The sequence below is a fragment of the Triturus cristatus genome, chromosome 9 (assembly GCF_964204655.1).
Source record: "Triturus cristatus chromosome 9, aTriCri1.1, whole genome shotgun sequence".
Classification (NCBI taxonomy): Eukaryota; Metazoa; Chordata; class Amphibia; order Caudata; family Salamandridae; genus Triturus; species Triturus cristatus.
The window spans coordinates 172864651-172888210 of NC_140592.1; the positions used below are offsets into that span (position 1 = coordinate 172864651).

Consider the following 23560-nt stretch of genomic DNA (forward strand, 5'->3'; position numbering starts at 1 on the left):
TTTTTTTTTAGCCCGTTTTCTTATTAGCACCTCCTTTAGCATCATTGGCCACAGCGCGGGGACACACTAGCTAGTGTAACCAGGCGCTTTACAAGCTCTTTATTATTTATATACTTACTATGACCCCTTTACCAAAGAGCCATAATATCAGTGAGGTCAGTTATTGTGATTTCTATTGTAATTATTTTCTGCCTTCTCCTCCAGGGCAAGTGCCAGGAAGGATTGGGTCTTCTGCTGGCAATGTGGCTATGTTTGATGCCTCTAGGGGCAGGCTTCCACCCTGATCTGGTGGGACCGTCGATTGATGTTTGCAATTGAATCATTGTACCACTGACTCTGATTTTCTTCTTTCATTCAATGGTACACTGCAAGAAAATCTTCCTTAATTCAAGAGCAGTCAGCAAGAATAATTAGGTATGGAATGGTACTGCCATACCTGAAATATTCTGATTTGTCTGACATCACAATAGTCAAATCATTTCAATGAAAATACCCACGTAGATTGGAAGGGCCTGATTGTAAGCATCAAGTAAATGGCATATTGCTTGGTGTTTCACCCTTCCAAAAAATAAGACTAACTAAAAAGACAAAGAGGTAGCTATTGTGGCAAAGATGGCTTCCAGGCCATGAAAGCCATCGCATTAACTTAAGTAACTGCAATGGGTTACAAAAGAAGTGCACCTCAGCCACCTTTTCCCTTAGTGTATTCATCTACAATCTTTGTATACAGCAGTGGATGCATTCCATAGGAAATATTATATTGCAGATATGCATCAGATGGGAGCTCTTAACTTAAGACACCAGGGTCCACCGTGCTAGCATTACTGCCATGGATAGAAACCAGTGCTGAGTGTTTACTGCCAGCTCCTGTTGCTCTGGCTTTGTTTTATGCACATCTGCAAGGATGGTTCACCATTTTTGAATGAATATTTAAAATTTCAATTATTGAAAAGTTATTTTTACTGGATTTTTTCCCCATAGATCCTGGTGAGAACCCTGGATCAGCTTTGCTCAGTAGGCCAATGTAGAGATGACAGTGGGTGTTGGCCCTACATTTAATTCAATTTTTTTGAAGTTGTCATTAGTGTTTTTATCAGCGTCTTGTGTGACCATCCTGATAGACTGAGGCAACCTCTTAGAATTACTCTGAACAAAATATTCATCTGAAAGATTATCTACGCCATCAAGCATTTATTTGTGTTAATTTACTTTCAAATAATTCCTTTGATATCGTTAGACTGTGTCTTCAGTTTGTTGTGGGAGAATGTGCAGAGTTATGGACTTGTTTCTCCCTTTGAACCCTTTTTGCACTTGCATTATTTTCAAAAGATATGTACACTATGTAGGATTTATTTCTTGTGAGGGCTTATCACCGGCATTAGAAAACTTTGGGGAAAGCAAGCGAGCAAGAGCGTTAGTGGAAACTGAGTCGGAGCAGATCATTTGCATACCCACAATCCTTTGTTCGCAAATGGAAATCCTTTGAGGATTCTCATTACTGTGGAGACAGCTGTACTGGAGCCAGAGCAGCAGCTTTTCCTACATAGAAACACATTCTAATCCCCTCATCCTAGTGTTGGAGAATAATTGCACATGCAGATGCACAGTTAGAGACAGGCGTTTTTTATTTTTGTGAGAACCACCACTGCAACAGCTCTTTTGCTCTCATAATAACGCCTCAGTGAGCTGTTTACATGTTACTGCCGCCCTGTGTTTGGAAACATGTTCTTCACTGAAGGTGAATTGAAAGATATTCTAAATAAATAATGCTTTGTCTGCTTCCTGCTTATCTCTGCGCATCTCCAAGACCGACAGTGCGCTGGCACTGTGTATAGTGAAATATTTGGATCCTTTTGTTAAGACAATGTATGTACATCTTTAATTTCCAAACCTGGCAAAAAGTTTGTTCATTTTAAACTTGTAATCCGATCAGGTGGTGATTCTTAGTAAAATGCTGAAGTACTTCAGTTTCCCAGCTATTTTGTTCCTTCTTATTATTAACTTGTTTGTTAATGCTTTGGCATTAACTAATGGCATGAGTTTGGCTTGCCTTGACCTTAAGAGAGGAACACATCAAGGATTTTCTTTGTCCCCTATTCTCTTTGACCTAGTCCTCGAGCCAATTTTTAATTACTTAAATTGAGATGCAAATATTGTCTGTCAACTGGTAAGGGGTATTGTCTGTATGTATTGGCGCACACTGATGACTTATCGTTACTCTTGAACCCAGATTATATAACACTTGTCCAATAATTGATTGATCTTTAGAGATAGTTTTCAGGTTATACACTGTTTTAATTTAGGACTGGTGCTTTAGCTTTGTTCAGAACTTATCATATAGTTCATGTTCCACCTTCTGAGATTAAATGGCCTTCAGAAAGCATTAAGTACTTGGAAATGCCAATCTAGTTGGGGGCTTTGATTTTAGGTAGTAATGATTTTAAGAGTCTCCTTTTTAACTTTTTATTGGCGGGTAAGTGTAATTTTGTAAAAGTTACATATTTGACTTATCAGTTTAACCATGAATTACATATATCCTCATTAACTTTAGTGTGGTTTGAAGAACTAAAGAGGTTGGAGGAAATCCTAATAATATAAATGTTGAGGGAGAGGTTTCCCAGATCTTATTTGAACATGGCTTTGCATTCCACCAATTATGAGCTTGCTGTGCAATACTTTGAAGAAGTTGTCTTTGGAAATGGAATAATCTCCAACTGCAATATTTTGAGAGGAGGTGTTTTCAATTAATTTCATTTATACAGTGACCAAGGATTGTCTTTTGTTCAGCAAACAATTTGCACAGAGTATATTTGAATGACCCTCACCTTAAAGAAGATAGTTCATATTGGGCTTTGATTCAGGGAAATGTATTATTGTTCAAGGATAGACTGTTTTGAAGGGAAATCGCGTTTGCTCTCAGTTTCAAATCCAATCAATGGGTTAAAAAATAATTATGCGTGATTTGATGAACAAAGCTTTCAAAATTTCAAGATTTATTTCATGAAAATGATGTCTGTGATAGCAAAAGGAGTATTTAGAGGCTTTGGAAGACATCGAGAAGCTTGGATGTGGAGGTCTAGATACTTGATCAGAGCTTTTAACCATCCCTGGAGACAAGTGTATATAAATGAAAGGGTGTTGTTGAAAAGGCTCCTTTATCCGAGCTTCCTAATTTTCCCTCTGTCTATTCAACTTTTGTGTCTGTACTTTTTTTTTTGCATGGGTGTGTTTTTCTTTTTTTAGAGCAGTGGCATCTTGTATGCCCTTACTGCATTTAACATAATTGTTTTGCTCTTTTGCAAACAATCTTTTTCATACTTCATATTTATACGGTGGGAGTACATTTGGATATAGCAAATTTCAGTAAAAAATAAATATGTTGATACCAATATCACAAAACAAGGAGTTATAATGAAGTGGAAGTAGGAAAAATGTAAGTCTGAAAGTGAAGTGGGCTAAGGATGTTCTCATTGACATTGAGAAATGAGTATTGTGGGGGAGAGATGAAGTGAGGTTTGCATCACCGTAGTTTGTATTTTTGCATCTTGCTAAATGAAGTGACCCAACCTAGCTAGAAATAATTTTAAAGATCTTAGCACTAGTCCTTGTTTCTTCAGCTCCTGAAATTGGCTAATCTTCAAACTTTTACAGCCTTGAATTCATTGGTTTGTAGTATACATGTTAGGGAATGAGTACGTTATTTATATGCCCCTTCTAAAGAATATTTTGGAATTTAGTTCACTAGCGCTTATGACTATAAAGTGGTGTGTTGTTCATATTTTATGGCATGTGTGTATTCTATAATAAATAAATAGCATTTTATCTTGGTCATTCTTCATGGCAGCTATATCCATGAACCCATTCCACATCTAAACCGGTGTACTTTAGTCTTACAAAATGTTTCCTCTGATTTAATAAGCAACTCAACCCATACTAAGGCATGTGTGCCATGCTAGCAAAGTATAGGAACAAACATGGTGCACCATATAGCTAGTTAACATTCAAATGTACACATTGTGCCCAAGAGGAAACTCCCTGACCTAGAATCTCTGAAATCATGTTTTTAGAGATTCTATCTGAGTAACTATTGAATTGACTGCACTGCTGCCTTTATTTTAACCCTTGATTCCTATTTCATTTCTGACTAACCTACGTTTTATAAATCCCTTCTAGCGCTGTTCTCGTTGAATAAAATTCTTATTTTCTAATTGTGTTTAGACTGTTTTGACAATCCTTGCTAAATTATAAAATTTGGTTGCAGAATCTTCCAATGCTTCTTTGTTGACAAATGCAGAGAAAATTGCTACAATAACAACCACGCATACCCCTCAACAGACACCCCAGGAGACGAGGTAAGTAAATTTGCCTTATTTTGTAATAATCCAATAAGATTTGTAAACTATTTTGAAATTGTTTACTTATCACTAACATAATTCTAAAGGCTAGAAAATTTGACCGCGTAATCATTATTCATTATTTAATTTGGTCAATCTACTTACCAAAAGTTAATGTTCTGAACCTTGGTCCTAGTTCAAGATAAGTTAAAGAACAAAAAAAGTGTGAAGGTTAACACACTCTCCTACACACACTGTACTCATTAAGCTACTTCAATAGTAATCTGCAAGTATTCATTTCTTACTTGTGCCTTATTCAGCTGGTGTTATGTTGTGAAATGGATGGTTTTCTGGGAATAGGACAAGTGCATAACTAGGTTTCACTGCTTAAAAAACCATACTATAAATTCATCTCTGAAAGTTCAGGTCTTACTGTGCTGATCTCTTTGAAGTAGAATTATAGAGAGATTTGCTATTGTTCCTTTTATGTGTTCTTGATATGACATCTGGTAAACTTTCAGAAGCTCTGAGTTGTTGTCAGTCCAGCTTTGAGCTCTTGCAGTTTCTAAGTTGTCAGCATGATGGATGTCAAAGAAAACTAAGTAGTTGTAGTGGCAAAAATTGAAAATTGGGTAATATGATGGGTAAAGGCAGGTAGGACCATGTCCATTAAAAATGAAAGATGGCTTGCAAGAGGCATAGAGAAAGAGAAATAGACCGGTTGAGACTTAAGGATTTTGTAAATCCAGGTATGTTAATAACATGATGGCCAACTTTAAGAATGAAATTGAGTCAGACGTTAAACAATTAGTTTTGCTGACTTCAACACAGTTACTGGATCCCTAATATTTGTTGCTGCAGGTTTATTTATAAGAATGCATCTACTGTAAAAGATTGTCCAGTACCAACATGATAATGTTGGGCTAGGACACCTGCTAGTTGTATATGCCACATGATCTCTGAGGAGTATTCAGCACAATGTTTTAGCAGTATATGCAGTTACAAAAAGCAGTGGGGTGTTTTATGGCTACAATCCAAGAGCAATTGCAGAAGACAATTGCCCAATACATTTAACAGTTGCAAATGTCACAATAGAATACAGACTTCAAAGCAAGTACTGATAATTGATATTGTTATGGTGAAGTATAGACTATCTGTAAAGAAACATTTCATATTTACTAATACCACAACCTGAGATGATTGGTGCAACATAAAATTAATATAAGTGCCAGATCCATTGAGCTGGGACTCTAATGGATATTTTCTGTGATGCCCTTAGGAGTCCTTATGCATGTTCCATGTTGTTTACTTGGAGTTATTGTAGTGTTTAAGCACTCTTCTCCATTCCCAACTATCCCATATACACCTTGATTTTCTTACTTTTACTTCTCTGTTGAATAATTTCTACAATCATTTCCTTAGCTGTTGTGTTGCCAATGTATACAAGTATTTACCTAGTGCCCCTGTTCTAGAGACCTTGTGTTAAAGTTCCTTCCATTTGTTAACTTTGGGGCTGATTTACAGTTTGGCGGGGAAGGGAGTTCCTAACTGCACGAAAGTGAAGGTATGCCAGACTGATTTACAGTCGGGTGCCCTTGAAGAATGTCAGTGATGGTGATGTCTCAGTTGCTGAGACACTCCTCTGACAGCCCACTGGTGAAGTCTGTTGGAGGTCTGGCCATTCAACCATCCTTCCGATTTAGAGTGGGCTGTTGAATGGCCAGTTTTTCCTCCCCATATTGCTGTGAAAAACCAGTGGTAAGGGGCAATAAAAAATGTTTTAATGAATTCCCCTGCACCATTGGAGAAATCTCCCACGGTGTGAGGGTTATTCGTTTTTGTTAACTAAAAAATAAAATCCTGCAGACAAAAATATTAAGGCGCTTCATCTCTATTTACCTTATATATGCGCTCACATTTTTTTTAAAGGATATTCTGACCTTTTATACCACTTACCATTTGGCTACAGGGTTGTACTGCCCATTTATCTCATCCGGTATTATCTAGCAAGGGAGTGAGAGGGTATGGAGCCATAAGAGGCTTCTTTTGGAAGGACTAATGCCACAGATGGTGCCCTTGTCACGGTCCCTGGGGTTTGTTGAAGTAGTCACAGTAGGGGCACGAGCAGAAAGAGTAGAAAGAAGGACAAATGCAAAGGATAGATGGACGGAAAAAGATAAAAGGAGAAGGGCCAGTTTCAGTGCGTTTGCGAATGCTGCTTTCCGTTCCCAATCCGGAACTGTTCAGCTAGCTAATGTCACATAAACAATTGTTACTTCCCCAGACCGTATAGCCTGATTTGGGATGATCCCTAGATGTATGATTGGTTGACTACCAACAAGCATTGCAAGCAATATTAAAGGCATATTGTATGTTGCCTACTTGGCACCACCCCTAGCCTCCAGTTTGAAGTTGATGGTCTTTTGAATGACCGTTTTTTTTAGATTTTCATTCTATTACCACTGCTATCGAAGACAAATGACCTGCTACTATGACCTCTTGACATTGGTATTACTAAATCACCCAGAGTCCGTTTTCTTTCAAGCAGTTTTCACGTTCAAAGAGTATGCAGTAGCTCTATTGTAGTCTATAACCCTAGTTATCACTGACATGTGATTTAATACATCCGTCTTTTTTTGAAATATCTAGACAGTGCAAGCAAGGCATTTACCTCATGCATCATTCTCGCATTAAGATAACTTCACTGTTATCGTGGGGTTATTCTGTGGTGTAGTTAAAATTCCCTGCAGTGCTTCCATACATACTGTCGCTATACATCTGGACACCATTGCCAACTCCAGTTATTTTAGATTTTGTTTCACTGCATTCATTATCATTTGATGGTCCTGAAGAAGGTGGATCTGAAACCAGGTGAACTCCACCATAACGTGATTCAATTTTGTTTGAATCCTCCTCTGTTGTTGGCCTACAAAGTAGGAATGCAATTGTTACCTTCTCCGCTAGACGAACTGTTGCCATACAACAGGGACTTCAGTTTTTAACAGTAGATGGAGCTTTTGAATTATTCTTTATTGGCCTTTGTTATGGGGTTGTTTTGATTAGTGGAGGTATGTTGACATTTTGTAATTTTGGTGTAATTGAATTAAATAGTATAATTAAAGGATTTTTTCTATAAGAACAATTGTAACTTCACAATGCACATTAGAGTCCACTGTTGGGGGGCCACTTTTTGATATCCATGAAACCTGTGTGGGAAGATGAATTCATTTTGTTACTGCATCATCTGTCGAAGGAAACAAAAAGTACTATATCCCTGCAGTGAATTTAAAGTGAATTGTTGCACCTAGATGTTTACTACACATAGAAAACATTCCAAATTGTCTATAAATTGTGATTCAGAAAATGTCAGTCTGTTCCAGTTGTGGCTGAATGGTTCAGACGTTCTGCTGAATTACTACTGCTCGACTTATTTATTGTGTTTTTTTACAGGAACAACTCAAAACCAAAGCAAGAGACACAGTTTGAGTTTAAACCTGCACCAGTAACACAGGTGACAATTCCCCTTTCTTTACATTGTTGATATTTTGCTAAAGAATGCATATATTTATTTAACTCATTAATCTTCGAATATCCCTACAGCATCAACTCTTACCCACCACTCTGAAAGTAATGTACCTCTGTATTTTCTTTTGGTCAAGAAAAGAGAGGGTATCCTCAGTCAAAAAATTGTCAAAGATTGTAAACTTGTTGATATTTGTGCTTTGAAAGCCCCCACTCCTCCACACTGAGCAGAATCGAACTGAGGTGAGTCCAAGAGTACCTCAACTGCTGTAAAATCATGTACTGTGGACTAGCCACAAAACTCCTGGCCATGCACTAAAGACTGGAGATCCATGCAATCAGACTTATTGAATCAACTAACCATAAAAGACCATATCAAACCCACGATAAAGTATTCCACTGATTCCCTGTCAACACAATGATTAAATTGAAGGTTGTGTACAGTATTTGTGAAGTATACAAGAGCACAGGTCTGGTGTACCTGCAGGAACTGGCACCGTATTAAACACATACCAGCACTTCAGCCAGTATCCACCCATCAGGTGAATCGTGTAAGAGCATTAAACACACAGGAGTTTACGAGTTATGCAAGGATATCCCCTCTGGAATGCCCTCAGTCTGCCTATTAGATCAAACCCAACTGAATGCATTTCAGAAATCTTTTGAAAACTAAATCATCTGTTCAGCTGAACAGATCTCAGAACAGGGGTGTTGATTGAAAAACATCTGACTCTTACACTACTTGTCCACCTGGACCGTAGACTCCCTATCCTGCCATTCTGTGTGGATGTTCTCCCACCTGAGCAGTACTCTGATCAAAGGTGAGAAATATTTCTTGATAAAAACTCATATCAAATACATATTTATTTCCAAACTGAATAGATTGATCACCCAGCATATTACCCTCTGTCCCTTGGGTTTAGGAGCTGCTATAGTGTTTTAACAACTTGAATACTTATCACTAATCAGGTTGCATGTATGGCAGATCTACCACATATAAATTCATTGCAGTCTGCTCTGTTTTTATGATGACACTAAGTATTATTCTCAATGTGTAACAATTAGTGCCCGGTGGTGAAATGTTGCCGTCTTAGCCTGCGTGTGTCAAATATTTGAAGTGGAACTGTTTTGACATGTGTCATCTCCAGCGTACTTACTACGCATTGATGTCATTTTATGTGGTAGGAGCTTCATAAGGTTTCAGGATATTGCAGATGAACACAGTCAGAAGATGCCTTAAGGCATTCATAATTTATGTACGTATTTCTGGAGTATAAATTGCAGGGGAGTTCGTTTTACAGTAACTTACATGTCATATCCATATTTTACGAGGCGGTTCATGTCTGGCAAATATGAATGCCACACCACCGGCTGTCCATTGATTTAGCCTATTAAAGCCTGCTGTCTGAGGCGTGGTCTATTGTCACATGTATATGTAAGCGTGCATTCAGTTTACCCACAACTTGAACATTTTGAGCCATCAGTTGCTTGAAGATTTTGACTGTTAAGAACCTGGATGTGACCTGTATTATTTATGGACTAGTGATTTTTTCAACGGTTGCCAGCACTAATTTTGCAGTAGATAGACAACCAAGTAAAAAAAAATACTGGCTGGATATCAAGCATGGTTTAGTGCCCTCTTTCGAATACTGAGGTCAAGAAGTGAATAAGCCATGTGTGCCTGATCGACCCCATTTCCCTAAACGTACAAGAATTTCTTGTGTGGTAGAAGTAGATTTTTATTGCATCTTTAAAAGGCAGAGTACTCAAAGTCTGCAATAGAAACTGTGGATTTGCTCCTGTGAGATTAATCCTTCATTAAAAATAAAATTCACTTTTAGGGGATGCTCAAATACATTCATAAGTACTCTGGAAGAACTGACAGTTTTCAATGAGTAATTGCATTTGTAAATGTATCTCTGCATAATTTCTACCAGCTGGAAAATTCTATGTATGTTATTTTGTTTACTTTTCCACAGAATTTGTTTTTTTTACCACTGGAAACCCCTTACTATTATATGCTGGGGTTTTCTCCACATTCTCATTTAGTAATGTGCTTATTCTTGCCCTTGGCTTTTCTGGATTTTAGAGAATGTCCATGGTGGTTAACTACCTACAGGAGTTATGTGGCTATCCAGAAGTTTAATTTGTGTGTGCAAATAGGTTTGTGAATTTAACCACTATATTTCACTATCTTCTATACATCTCAGAGGTCTTGCTTCTGACGTGGCTTTTTTTGTACTTTAATTTTTCGGCATTTCAGCAAGTACATCAACACAGCATGTTTCAGACACTGAATCAATACATTGGAAATTGCTTAATAGCCCTGGTCTATAAAGTCCCTTCTGGATACACATGAAATTGTTTAATAGCTCTAAAGTCTCTGTATAGTATGCAAGTATTGAACAGATCGCTTTAATGCTCACAATGCAATCTGGAGCAATCATGCCTCCGCAGGTAATGGAGGGGAGAGCACATTATCAGGTTAACTGCATGCTAATAAAACAGTAATAATAAAACATTCTATATTACCTATAAACAATAACTGCGTCCATATATGCCTTAGTCTCATTGTGGAGTGTTTAATCAATGTCAGGGGGGTGGGGGCTTGGTGGCATGGGTCATGGAGCCATGCTAAGGGGCAGGGATGTGGAGAAAAAAACAAACCGGTATGGCAGGTCGGGGGGGGGGGGCAGGGGGCAGGGGCGGTCATATGGCAGCCCGTCTGGATCACTACTCGTCCCCTAGTATACCCTACCTACCCCTCCACCTTGAACAATATAGTCCAGTGCATTTGTTTTCTGCTGCTTTGTCCAGATGCATTTCTTCTCCATTCCATCACACTGTTTCAGGGACAAGCGAATTTCAGGGTTGCATTTTCAGTAGATTAAAGCTGGGATGCCTTTTACCCTATACTGCTCAAGTATCTTTTCGTTGCTTAGCCAATAATGAACCCACATATGTGAGAAGACTTAATAAATAGATGTCTATATTCAGCTCATCTGTTTTTACACTGCAGGATCGGGCCTGTAATTTTTCAGAAGTTTATCATTAATCCCAATAGCAGTGTACCATATGATGTTTCCTACTATTTATATGTCTATTGTTTCTGTGCAGGATCAGGACTTTTATACGGTGGAGCTGGATAGAGGAGTCAAAGGATTTGGATTCAGCCTCCGTGGTGGACGGGAGTACAGCATGGATCTTTATGTACTGCGGTTAGCAGAGGACGGACCTGCTGAAAGATGTGGGAAGATGAAGGTATGCATGCAGGTTTAAACTAATTTGCGCTATTTTTTAATTGGCCAACCAAATCAATACCTGGATGGCAATTGAGATATTGAACCAAGGTACTTTGGGGGGAGGGGGGGTTGTGGAAGTATTCAAACAGGTACTGAATTCCTTATCCTAATTTAAAATCCCAATAGCATTGTGTTCTTAAAGTGTAGCAAATATCTTAGTTTTATATGTGTATGTGATAAGTAAAATGTTACATACTTAAATAAAAACCCTTTAGGGGTTCATTAAATAGCAGTTTCTGTCGCTTTAAATCTTCTGTAGCAGCCAAAAAGGCTGCCTGTAAGAAAACCCAAGGGGAATCTGGGGTTTTGATCTTGAATAAAACACCTATGTATTGATTTCAACAGATCTTAATGTTGTAGTTAAACAGGGGGCAGGTAAAAAATTGTTCAAGGGCTAGACAACCATTGTGTCCATTACCTCAACACTCAACTGCCTTTATTATGTTTTTACATTGGGCCACCATCTTGAATAATTTATTATCAATAAGGGCCACAGAGGCACTTATGCTGTCAATTTCCTATTCGAACTCCCTTCAAAAGTCAACAATTTGTTACCATGTATAGGACATAATGTTTTCTATACGTGTCTTATTTGTGCTTGGCTCTCTCGATTTTGTAATCTTTAAAGTGGAATCTCTGAAACAAGCATTTTTCATGAACTCCTTTGAATACTTTACTAATAAAATTGAGGATGAAAGGGAAAAATGTAATTATTTCTGCAACGTATACGTCAAGATCTGTATTTGCCAACTTGTGGTTTTAATATTATGTTCATATATAGTGTTGGCATATAAAAATCTATTTTGTTGTTGCATGAATATTAGACTGTATTTGAGGATACAGTTAATGAACATGGTACCAAAAGAGGTTTTCACCTTTAGGATAAAGTTAAGCAGATTTCATACATTGCATGCTAGGCCTACATATTGAGCCTACTATTCGCACCTACATATTTGATTCTAAGCTTTTATTTCTTTTTTGCCAGATTGGTGATGAGATACTGGAGATCAATGGCGAAACTACGAAGAACATGAAGCACGCTCGGGCTATAGAACTGATTAAAAATGGTGGCCGCAGAGTCCGCCTGTTTCTGAAACGTGGAGATGGCTCTGTACCAGAATATGGTGGGTCAAACTATGAAAACATTCCTTCCTTCCCCACCATCACTCCATGAATGTTTTGTCTCCAGATCTGAAGCAGGAATTTCTTACTCTATTCCTTTTCCACCAGTGTCTTACCAACCTTTGCAAAATTTGGTTAATTGCCTCGCTTGTGCTGAAATTTCTTCACATTCTCATCTTTTGCTTGATTCCATGGACTGGGCCTCAATATAAGGGAGGATCATCATAGCATCTTGTGCGATGATCAGGAAACCTTCTTCTTTGTCCAGCTAAACAGAGAATGTGTATTGAACTGTGCCAAACTGTGACATTGTGGTTTAATGATGCCACCAAATAGTTATATTCTTTGAATAAGTACACAACTAGGAACCGCAAATGGTCATCGTATGGTCATTTTGAGCAGTAGGTTTGTTAGCCATATTGTCGAACTTGTTAATTTCAGGGATATAATGTGTTTATCATTGTATCCCTCTCCCAGTATTTGTTCTTGAATCCATACTCCATGTACAATTATGCATTTGGCTTATTGAGCACACTAAGAAAAACAAAGTTAATGGAGTCTTAGCATTTTATTGACTGTGTGAGAACTACATTCCCAGCATGATGTTTGCAACATATCAGGAAAAGAGAACTTATAAATTATAATTATTTTGTATATGTTCCGAGTTTAGTTGTAAAGAGATTTTGAATAATATTGCTGGAAAATACTGTATAATATGTCCTATTTATTTAAGATCATTGTTGAAAATCTATGCCCTAGATATAGGGCCCTTCCCCAACCAAAGGTCTTTGAAGTTTCTATCGAAACTGTGTTTGAAGGATATCCTTAAATTCTTCTCCCCTATTGGGATATATTACTGTTTTGGAACTTTTCTGTCTTTCACTACATTCTTAAAAAAATCATTCTGCACAACATATGAACTGATTTTTTTTGTTACACTTTCTACTTACCTTTTCTTGAAAAGTCCAACTAAACCTAAATGTCTGTCTATCTTCTACATTGATTTGAACTAAACTGAAATAAAAGAGCATTTTACAGATCTAAAACACCATATCCCCAGCTAATATGCCACCCATCACTGGTATGTAGGGCTGTTGCAGTGATACTGCATGAAGCCATCACATAAGGAAAGTAGTTCATGTGTAAGTGATGGCAAGCAATCCTGTACAATTGAGTCAATCTTTAAGTGAACCCAGACACCATCCGTGCTTCTGGATATGTGAACATCGCATTGCTATTAAGATTTAAAAGGAACCACTTTAATTTTGAGGTGTTGGTCTCAAAAAATACCTTATGCTTTGTTGATGTACTACCTTACCTGGTAACGGCCATAGACCCACCTTTTGAAAATGTAGAAGGCTGCAGCTTAAGACTGGCCATGACAATGTGGAATGTTTTCTATGCTCATCCCTGCATTGCTCCTAAATGATCGCAGTATCCTTTCAACAGCGATTATCCGCTTAAATTGTCATCAGTCTACGAACATATGGTTGTACAACAGTATGAGGAAATGCCGGCCTGCTAACAAATGTAGCAATAAACGTGCATATTTTAAGCAGGAGTTTAATTCGCTAATGCTTTGCTGCTGTGAAATGTAGTTGTATAAACATTTGGGATTAGTTGTCCTTTGGACCCTATCGATTGCAGTCACGAATGGTTACTAATGCAATGTTAATTTCCAATATTGTCTCTCTATTGGAACACGCTTCTCTTCGAGGCTGTATATTTTTGTAATGAGTTTTGTAATTATTTTCAATGTTGTAGTTTTCAGTGGACTTTTCTCTCTTGCTGTCGAATGTCAATGTTTTTTCCCCTGACATCTTGTGTCTCTGTTCAGTTTAAAAAATGGATGCAATATTTTCCTGGGTTTTCGGTCACTTCTTTGCTGTCTTAATATGTCACTTTGCTAACTGCTGTCTCTTCAGCCTTATTTGGGTGTCACCTAGACAACCTGATTGGAAATAAATAAACTTTCTTGAAATATGAAGATTTTTCCTTTCATCTTTGTCATAGGGTATCTAAATGTTCTACTTTTCTCTTTTCTTTCTCTCCTTTCTTTGTACTCTACTTGGTGCTGGGCTCTTCCCTTCCTCAGCGATGATTCCTCCTAATATCGCTGCATGTATGAGAAATGACAAGCTCGGAGAGCCTTGCTTCTACCTTATGGGCCATAATCAAACTACGGTTTGTAGCTGAATCGTTATTAGGTGTTTTCTGTGCTGTGGCCTTCTCCTCACCTTGCTTCTGCTTTGCTATACTTTTGTATGTACAACAATCCCTCCTGCGTGCCCTGCATCCTTTCAATGGTACATACTTTACCCCAGAGTCATTAGAGGCCTTTACCTTGCTGGTTTCTGTATTTTGTGCAGTAACCAACTTGCAGAACTGAGATGCTTGCACGCAAGAAACAATCAAATCAAACCTCATAAACTTCCATCAATATCATTTAAGCCAGTTTAGAATGCAACCCTACCATAGTGCATCTTTGTTGTTCAAATGTAATCAAATGGCTGCTCTGCGGCAATGGCCCTCATTCCAAGTGAAATGGTTAGCTGTAATTCATTGGTGTACCATTATCCCAGGATTACAAGTATTCCCCTGCAAAATGGGGGATTACTGTGGTTATAAATCTGTGCTACTGCACCAAATTCTGCTGGTAACTTCCCATTTCCAGGCTATTTTCTGTAGACAAAATCCAATATGTTTGACTTGATGAAGGCCTCTTGTTAAACACCCAGGGTAGTACTGCAAGTGCAAATATAAGATACGGTATTCCTGCATCAGACAGGTTTCCTTAATCTGCTGCGAACGGGTTACCAGCCAAGTTAAGATTTTACTTAGAATGATGGCCTGTATGTGAATGAAACCACTGGTGTGGATGATAGAGGACATTGAGTGTGACCTGGTGAAGAATGCATGAGCTTACCCTGGGATGAAACGTGTTTTTTAATGCAGAAGGTGTCTCTGGGGTATTCAAACACTGCGCTTGGCAGTGGTGTGCTTTCTGAAAGGTTACTGTAGGGAAGTGCCAGCATTTAATTTGAGCAGTTTAGGGAAGCGCATGAAATATACATTGTGACTGTCATTGCGTTGAATGTGTCTACTGTGATGTTAGAATGAATTATGCACCTGATCTCATGTGTCTGGTGTTAACAGCACTGGTGGCATACATTTCACTTTCTAATTTTCCTCTTGATTAGGCTTATACAAATACTAGTACGATATAATTAATTCTTTGGGGATCATCTTTTAAATCCTTTTAATTTCATAAGGTATTCCAGCTTTAAATTCTTAGAATAGTTTATAAGATACAAAAATATGGAATGCCCAAAAGTGTTCTGTCGGCAGCCGCCTGTGGTGCTCAACTTTGGGCTACAAAGACCAAAGGAAAAGACCTCGAAGATTAAAGCACAACAAAAGGAAAAATAATATTAGCAGACTGAGCAGGAAAAGCACATTGAGCCATCGCCAGATTGCGCTGTACCTCAAATTGTTAACCACTGGAGGGAATTGGGTGGTGCTTCGTATCCTCATATGTTTGTCCTCCGATTTGAAGATTTCAAGCATTATCTTTTTGCATATATTTTGACATATGCTATTTCTTTCCTCATTTTTGGTGTTTTTATATGTCTAATGGAACTTTGAACTACTTCAGTCTCTTTGAGGTCAGGGAGACAAACACATGAGGGATTTAAATGTTTAAATTGATTCCTTGGGATGCTATTTTAAAATTGACTAGCACTTCATACCACACTTATTGCCAGTTTCATACTCTGTAAATAACATGTATTTATGATCAATTGGTGCTCATTTTATCGACAGTAGATGTAATAAATCTGGAGTTGCTCTTGCATGGATATTAATAAGTGAAATGGAGGCTACGCCAGATGGAATTGAAACTGCAAATCCAGGACAAATTTCACTGAATCATTTTGCTGGCTGCCATGAGCATCAGTCGTTCCATAAACCGACAAGGACATTAGTGTATTTCAGTTTTCCCATAACCTATGAAAAACAAATCGAATCTTTCCATGTGTAAGTTGTAGCAGAGAATCTGTTCCATTAGGAGGCAATGCATTCAAGTGGACTTTTCCAAACCTGCACCAAAGCTAGGACTCTGTGAAATTCTGATACTTCGATCAATTCAATCAATTTGCTGATTCTTGAACTTGAGACATTGTCTTTTTTCTACCCAGATGCACTTCAGGGAAATTTGGGGGGAAACTCCTCTGGAATTTCTTTTACTTGGACGTAATATTTTAGCAAAATATTTTTGCAAAGAAACAAAACGTCGAAAGGCCAATTTGCATTTTGTTCTTACCCATTTACTTTCTTACTAAAGGTTAATTAGCAAAATTCTATTTGCCTGAATCTCCCCATAAAACGTATTTTTGCAAACGCTTTCTCCGATGGTTTGAATACATTTCCCACATTTTATGCAGTTTCCATAAAAGTTTATGAAAATTAACAGAAGGGCAGAAATGTCACTCACACCTAAAATGGATAGGTTTATTTGCTACTGCACATAGCCACCATATGTGAAAACAAACCTGATCCTGGTTTTAGTTTTGCAATTTTTCTTTGCTACCTTGAGAAATGACCTGTCAGAATTGATTCTCTGATCTCGTAATAAAATGCACTCTAGGGATACGTTGACTACCCAATGGTGGTAAAAGGCCTAATTTTGCATCTTGTCAAAACATAAAAGGTGTCAAGGGTGCAAGTAATTTTAGCACTGTAAGTAAGATAGCATTTTCCTGTGAGAGCACCTTGAACTGTAGTAAAAAGGCAATTTAGGACGTCTCTTGAATTTTACCTCACGGTATGGAAATGTTGGTTGGTGTTTGAAACACTCGCATTTGTACCATGTATTTGAGCCGGTGGTTACAGGTGGGGCCCACCAGCACTCATTTTTGGAGATCAGCTGCTATTTTCCCTCATCAAACACACAATGAGGAGAAATGAGTCAAGGGAAAGAAGGAAAACCCTTGGCAAAGGGGAAGAAAGCAGATATGAAAAAGAACCTGTGAAGGTGACATGCAGGGAGGGCATGGTGATGGAGTAAAGAGACATGAGGTGGTGTTAACTCAGCCTTGGTACCACGCACTTCTGAGCAAAACATTGAGCGTTACAAATTAAGCACAGGATGTATTTCTTGAAGACATGCTGTTAAGACTTGCCATGACCGTGGCTATAGCAACCACAACATAAAGTGTAAAATTAGAGGTTAAAAGTATGATGTACACACCTTGATCTTCAGAATAAAGCAAAAGGGGTGGGTGGGGCATGGCTCAATTATGATACAGAAACTGTGATATAATTAGTTTCTTTTTTTTTTGTCTTGACATTTAGCTGGCTTAAGAACATCACCCCAGATTCCTAGCTTTATCAATATTGTCCTTTACACCGATAAGAAAGCTGAGATTGTCAAGTCAATGCCATTTATCCACCTTTTGCATCAGTGTAAAAGCAGAGTCTGGGCATCCAGAGTTAAAAAATGGAAGAAGTTTGGGACTACATCACGTAGTAATGTAGAGCAGTTTAGGGTTCGGGAAGGTGCTGGAGTAAGAACACTAAGTCCTGTACAGACACCCATGCTTCTCGCACTGCTTGTTTGTGTGCATCTTTAATGGGTAGCTAATACTTGGTACTCATTAACTCTGGTCTTTCTAAACAGTCTGCCAGCTGCAAAGCCAGATTTGTGACCACTGTGATGCTGGTCGTTTAGGCATTCTAATTTGGCCAGCCGCACACAGATGCAAAGGATGGACATGGGACCAGAGAATAGCGTTTGTTCAGAGGTAGATGGGCCAGGCAGGCTACATCGACTTAACCAGTTCTTCTCATGCAGAGTAAGCTGCCAAGTGGGAAGGGTCCAAAGTAAACTACAGCGTGGAATATTAATGCTGCAGTAAGAGGGGTGTACGGCAGAGCGGCCCCGATGCCTCATGGGACAACCATTCAGCCTAAGGCTTGTGGATTTGTATGAGATCAGTTTCTCAGGGGCCTCTCAACAAGTCCTGCTGGATGCCCTACCATTTTGATTTACACCACTGGGGTATTAAGAGACATTTATGTGGATGGAAAGACTATATTGAAGTAAAAACCTAAAGTGCCATTAAGGCAGCATGGTGATGCAAAGTAAAAAGAACAAAATCAAAATGCGTGAATCTGGCCGCCTGCTTGTTGTAACTGGGAGAGGGGTCAACCTAATGAAACAGCTTGTCAGTAACTATTGAGGTTATAGCCACACCACTGCATTACCGCCTTATATTAATTTGGCTAGCTTATTGTGGAAACTGTAGGTCTAGCTCGACACATCCGTATTCCTGGTGTCGCCCAGCTGGTAGCATAATGGACCGCAATTTGATGTTGAAATTTAGTGATACTGTTATGTGTGACAGTAGGGCATTTTTTGATCCTTTGCCGCTTCCAAGAATGGTATTTAATTAATGGAGTTTAGATTAAATATAGGTTTAAATGAACGCATGCCCATCTACTTAGCACAATCCTCTCTCACCAATGGTATTGAATAGCTATTCGCTGTGATCAATGAGTGGCGATGCTCAAGGGGACCAGCTGTCAGCCTTTCACTCACCTGAATGACACTGGTTGGCCTATGGGTGATATTAGAATGGCTCTGACAGCTGGAGTACCTGCAAGAGTTTTTGAGGGAGCGCAGGGATGGAGTCAAACTACTGAACTGTAGTAGATGTCTAGTTTTTTGGCATAAGGTCCCCTTCTCGAACACTTCTGCACCTTCTGCCAGTGAGTAAAAATGTTTTAAATGGGGGGCAAAGTAGCCCCCCATTTCAGCTTCTAGTGAGACAGTTATAGACAATCTTTCTTTCGTGGCTGAAACTCAAAACCCTACAACTCCATGATAAGCTACGTCTATTAAATTTGCAGTTTGGGTCGTTTATAGTGAAAGCACCCCAATGTCATAGGACTTTTCACAAATTAATATCTGTTTTTCATGCCAGTCACCCCCCTGATGTCCTCTGATCTTGAGATGTTAACCACATTATAACCCACCTCCTATGCAGTGTGGCATCAACTGTTAAGGGTAGTGATCATATCTCTATTTTTGCTCTACCCATTGACTAATGGAATCCTCAAAACTCCTCCAAGGTCCCCAGATCCGGTTAACATTTTGCCACAGCGGTAGTCTTTGTATTGTGTGTTTGGTACCATGATTAACTACAAACCGAACAATGGGGCTGATGAGAATGGCGGGTGGAGGCACATCTGCGGTACTGGTGGTGGCGGAAAATGCCCTTTTCCGCACTCCATCGGCGGTCCTTGCATCCGCCGTATTACGATGGGCATAGATAGCTCATTCCCCGTCCACTGCGGTGTTTCGGGTTCTGCCAGAAATCTCCTTCCCCACCAGTAGCGGACGGAGCCAATAGAGAGGGACCGCCATGCGGAATGCGGCTATGACCGCTGGTCAAATCACGGTGCCTCAAACAGCCCATCACATCACAGCGGAGAATCCAGCCATTCGGTGACGGTGGTAGCAATACTGCGGCTAGCTCCATGTGTTCCTGATCGCTGGGAAAATGGCGGTCTTGGGCCTTTCTGCAGCAATTCTGATGGCGCAGACGGATTTTCAGCTTTTCCAGCGGTGTGTCCTGGAATCCGACCGCCGCGGTAAGATGTTTCAGGCAGTGCATCCTAATCTGACCGTCGGTTTTGCCGTGGTACCTGAGGATGGTACTTTTCCACTACCACGGCGGTCGGGATGCTTTTCCGCCCGCCATCGTAATCCGCCCCCATGTTAGTAAGGTCCAAAATTCAGACTTTGGAGTTCTATTCAAGTTCCATGTCTTATGCCTGACCTGTAAATACCTGACTTGCAAATGTACAAGAGTGCATTTGTACTACATTTAAAATCCACCATTATGCTTATAAGATAGTATGCTACATGCTGAACGTTCTCTTGCTAAATAATTCAAACCGGTATGTGCGATGCTAAAATGGATATTGTGCAATGAAAGCACATTTTTACATCGACCACTAAACAAGATTCCTTTCAGTGCGCTTTGAAAGCCTACTGAGTTGCTTGTAACATGAGGTTCAACCCAGCCTATGTCTTCAAAGATGTGTTGCACACCCAAGTATGATTAACTTAATGGCATCCATGCACTCTATTCGGTTCTAACCAGATCTGGATGTGCACTCACTCAGCTCGGGTCTATGAATATCCACCTTAGGAGGTTCATGTTATTCAAGACCTCTTCCCAATAGATACGATTCTAAATACCTAAAACCATTCATTGGCAGAATTTGAGGGTATTAACCGCTCCTTGAGAATTGATTTTAACATGATGTAAAAAGTTTTCATTATAAATCTTGCTTATTTAACTCTTGCTGATCATATTTTTAGTCTGATGGATTCAATTTAGCTACAGTGTTGGGTAAATAACGCAGCCATCTTTGACTAGTGAAACTAGTTGCCCGAGCTACATTCTCTTGGGGATAAATCTATTAAACGTTGGTATTCTGTTCATAAATCTTTCAGCTCGCAAAATGTCAGGTCTTTTTGGAAAATGTCAGTGGAGTGCCTGCTTGACGTTTATTTGCATAATAGTAAGATTATGTTCATAAGAAATTAAAAGCCAATGTTATTTTATTTATTTTTTGACGTTCAGGGCTGTAGCTTTTACGCTCGCCTGGTGCTCCAGAAATGTGGTCCTCTTTAAGATAACCGGCTTTGCCTCATCTAGCAACTGGTGGCTTGCACACGAGATCGCCATAGTTTCTCAATGAGATTCTTAAAACACTTGATAAAAATGTGTTCTGAGTAAACAGCAATGAGTGCAGTATTTTAGTGTACGCACTGCATCCGACATCCTGCAGTTGTCATGACTACGGGATGACCATTCCACTTTAGGGGTGATTGATTTGTCCCGAAGGTGAAGAAAACGGGTCAATGTCATAAAATCTAGGGCACAGTGAGAATATCAAATAAGGTGAGATTGGTGTATGGCGTCTGTGTAAGCATAGATGCCGAGTCCTCATTGACTGCGCCCTGGAGAGGAAGTGGGAGAACAGACATTACGGAGAGGCCCCTATCCAAATTAATTTTGTCCTCCTAAATTGCAGAGTTAGACGACGCTGTTCTGAATTCCACACTTGGCTGATAAATAATGGTGTATTATTGACCACAATGATAGAGTAGTTTCATTATATTAAAGAAAGGGGGACACAGGTAAGTTATGCAATCTTTTCCTCATTCCCTAGAACCCTCCCCCGGGTACGCGTGTCATCTCCCCCAAAATACTGGTTTTAAGTTTGGTGTGTTTAAGATGTCAAATCTACCAAACTGAAGAAATTTGCAATGCAGAGCTCTTTATATTTATTAAAACTAGACCATGTGGGTTGCAGTGTATATTTTGGAGTCTGGCTAACATGAGCTTCAGCTCTTTCTGGTAAAACGTTTGCTAATTAAAATATTTGAAAAGGACTGTGACCATGCCAGCTGCATTCCATCTGTATTCTTCTATCCATCTGGTTTGACAATCCATGGGATGAGGCGTGTTCCTCTGCCAGAAAGGTATATTGGTTAACCAAGAGGCTTTGAACGAGAAAGTAATTGCATATTAAATGCAATCAGCAGCTGGCTCTGAAAGGTGCACATAATAAAAACATTGCAGATAGCAGGTGCAGATTTGAAAAAGGATGTGTCAGGACTGGTTTATGTTTAAAGCCTGAAAAAATAGTTCCAAGATTTAGCTTTCTGCAAAGTTTGCATGAGAGTAGTTCCAGACAAGCTTCTGTCAATGCTTGGTTGATATATATATATATATATATATATATATATATATATATATATATATATATATATTCTCCTCTCTAAGGCCATGCATGTACACTAGTGATCCTTGCCCTCTTTGGCCCGATGAACCACAACACTATTCTCCACAGACTAGTCATGCAACAGAAGTCGCAGGACAGCACGCCGGCAGTAGAATCCTTCTTAGTAAATCCACATAAGTTAAAACGAAAAGTTCTTGTTTCGAGCTACTGATGGCTCCTACAGCATGCTGCAAGCACCACTACTGCCTTCTGTCACTATTGTATACATGACGTCAACAGTGGTAAATGAGGAGGAATGGCTATCACATACATGTCCGTGGCACTCGTATGGACATTAGGGAATCTAAAGATATTTCCATCTGCAGTCAATTACACCCACAAGCCCTTGGCCGCAGCTCACTCCTGCTTTATTAAACCTACTTTTAATGAAAGACAGAGTAAATTTGAAAAACGCCTCTAAGCCTACTGATAAATATAATATCTGTTGTTCTGCCATAACGAGCACCCTTGATACGTTGGCGCATATTAAATTTACATGGCAGCATACAGTACACAGGTTTGCTCCTTAGTTAAACTTTTAAGTTGGCTCTTTAAAGAAAGCTTCCAAATAGTCAGGGACTCTACACAGACATCATATAATCCCTCTTACAAAATGTAGTATTCAGAATTGTATAAGAACTCGTGAGTAATGTTTCCCCTTCTCATCAGTCTCAGACCTTTGTAAATTTCTTTAAAACTAAAATTTCAAAAATTAGAGATGCCATTGGCAGTTCTGCCTCTTCAAAGTGTCCAGAAGTATTACTTCCACTTCATACCACAGAAATGTGGTCGGACTTTGACCTTGTGGATAACTCCTCTTTATTCTCTTTGATGAAGGACTTCAAATCTGCCTTTCCTATGGATCCCATTTCCATGAATTCTCATTGATATTAAGGTGGGCACTGTTTCAGATCTACTCAAAGCATGTACTACTACCTTTACTGAAAAAGACCAAACTCAACACTTTTCTGGCTTCTATTAACATATAACACAGTTATCAGTGGCAAATAATAATTGTGGTGTGTGTGGCATTGCAACTCAATAATTTCCTTGAACATTACGTTCTGGAAGAATTTCAGGTGGATTCCCAACCAAACCAGAGTATGGAGTGTGCCCTCCTGGCTTTGTTGTATGATCTCCGCTTAACAGTAAATGACATCACTACTGCCTTAATTTTACTTGATCATTTCACTGTATTCGATAGCATCTATCCTCTTTCAGTCACTTCATAACATAAGTTGTTAGATGTTGAGTATCAAATTGGTTTACTCCTTCAGTTGAGTTAGATGTCAAAAGAGGATACTGGGTCAAAATTCTGCCTTCTTCCAAATATCTAACATTGTGTTCTTCAGAGTTCGTTCCTCTTGTCATCCTTGTTTAACGTCTGAAAGAGGCCTCTAGCTGCTATTAATTATTAAT

General features: G+C 39.0%; 1 protein-coding gene across 14 annotated transcripts in view; it reads left to right on the top strand.

Annotated features, from left to right (window-relative positions):
* MAGI1 (membrane associated guanylate kinase, WW and PDZ domain containing 1) overlaps positions 1-23560 on the top strand; it is a 1064730-nt gene that overhangs the window by 1031437 nt on the left and 9733 nt on the right. For 11 of the 14 annotated variants that reach the window (XM_085624684.1, XM_085624688.1, XM_085624685.1 and 8 more), the window contains 4 exons: positions 4262-4352; positions 7785-7845; positions 10974-11117; positions 12144-12282. In XM_085624684.1, the coding sequence (XP_085480810.1) occupies positions 4262-4352; positions 7785-7845; positions 10974-11117; positions 12144-12282 (435 nt within the window). Of the gene's footprint in view, positions 1-4261; positions 4353-7784; positions 7846-10973; positions 11118-12143; positions 12283-14375; positions 14465-23560 lie in introns of all 14 variants that reach the window. The other 3 variants (XM_085624690.1, XM_085624691.1, XM_085624696.1) reach the window with 1 other exon arrangement.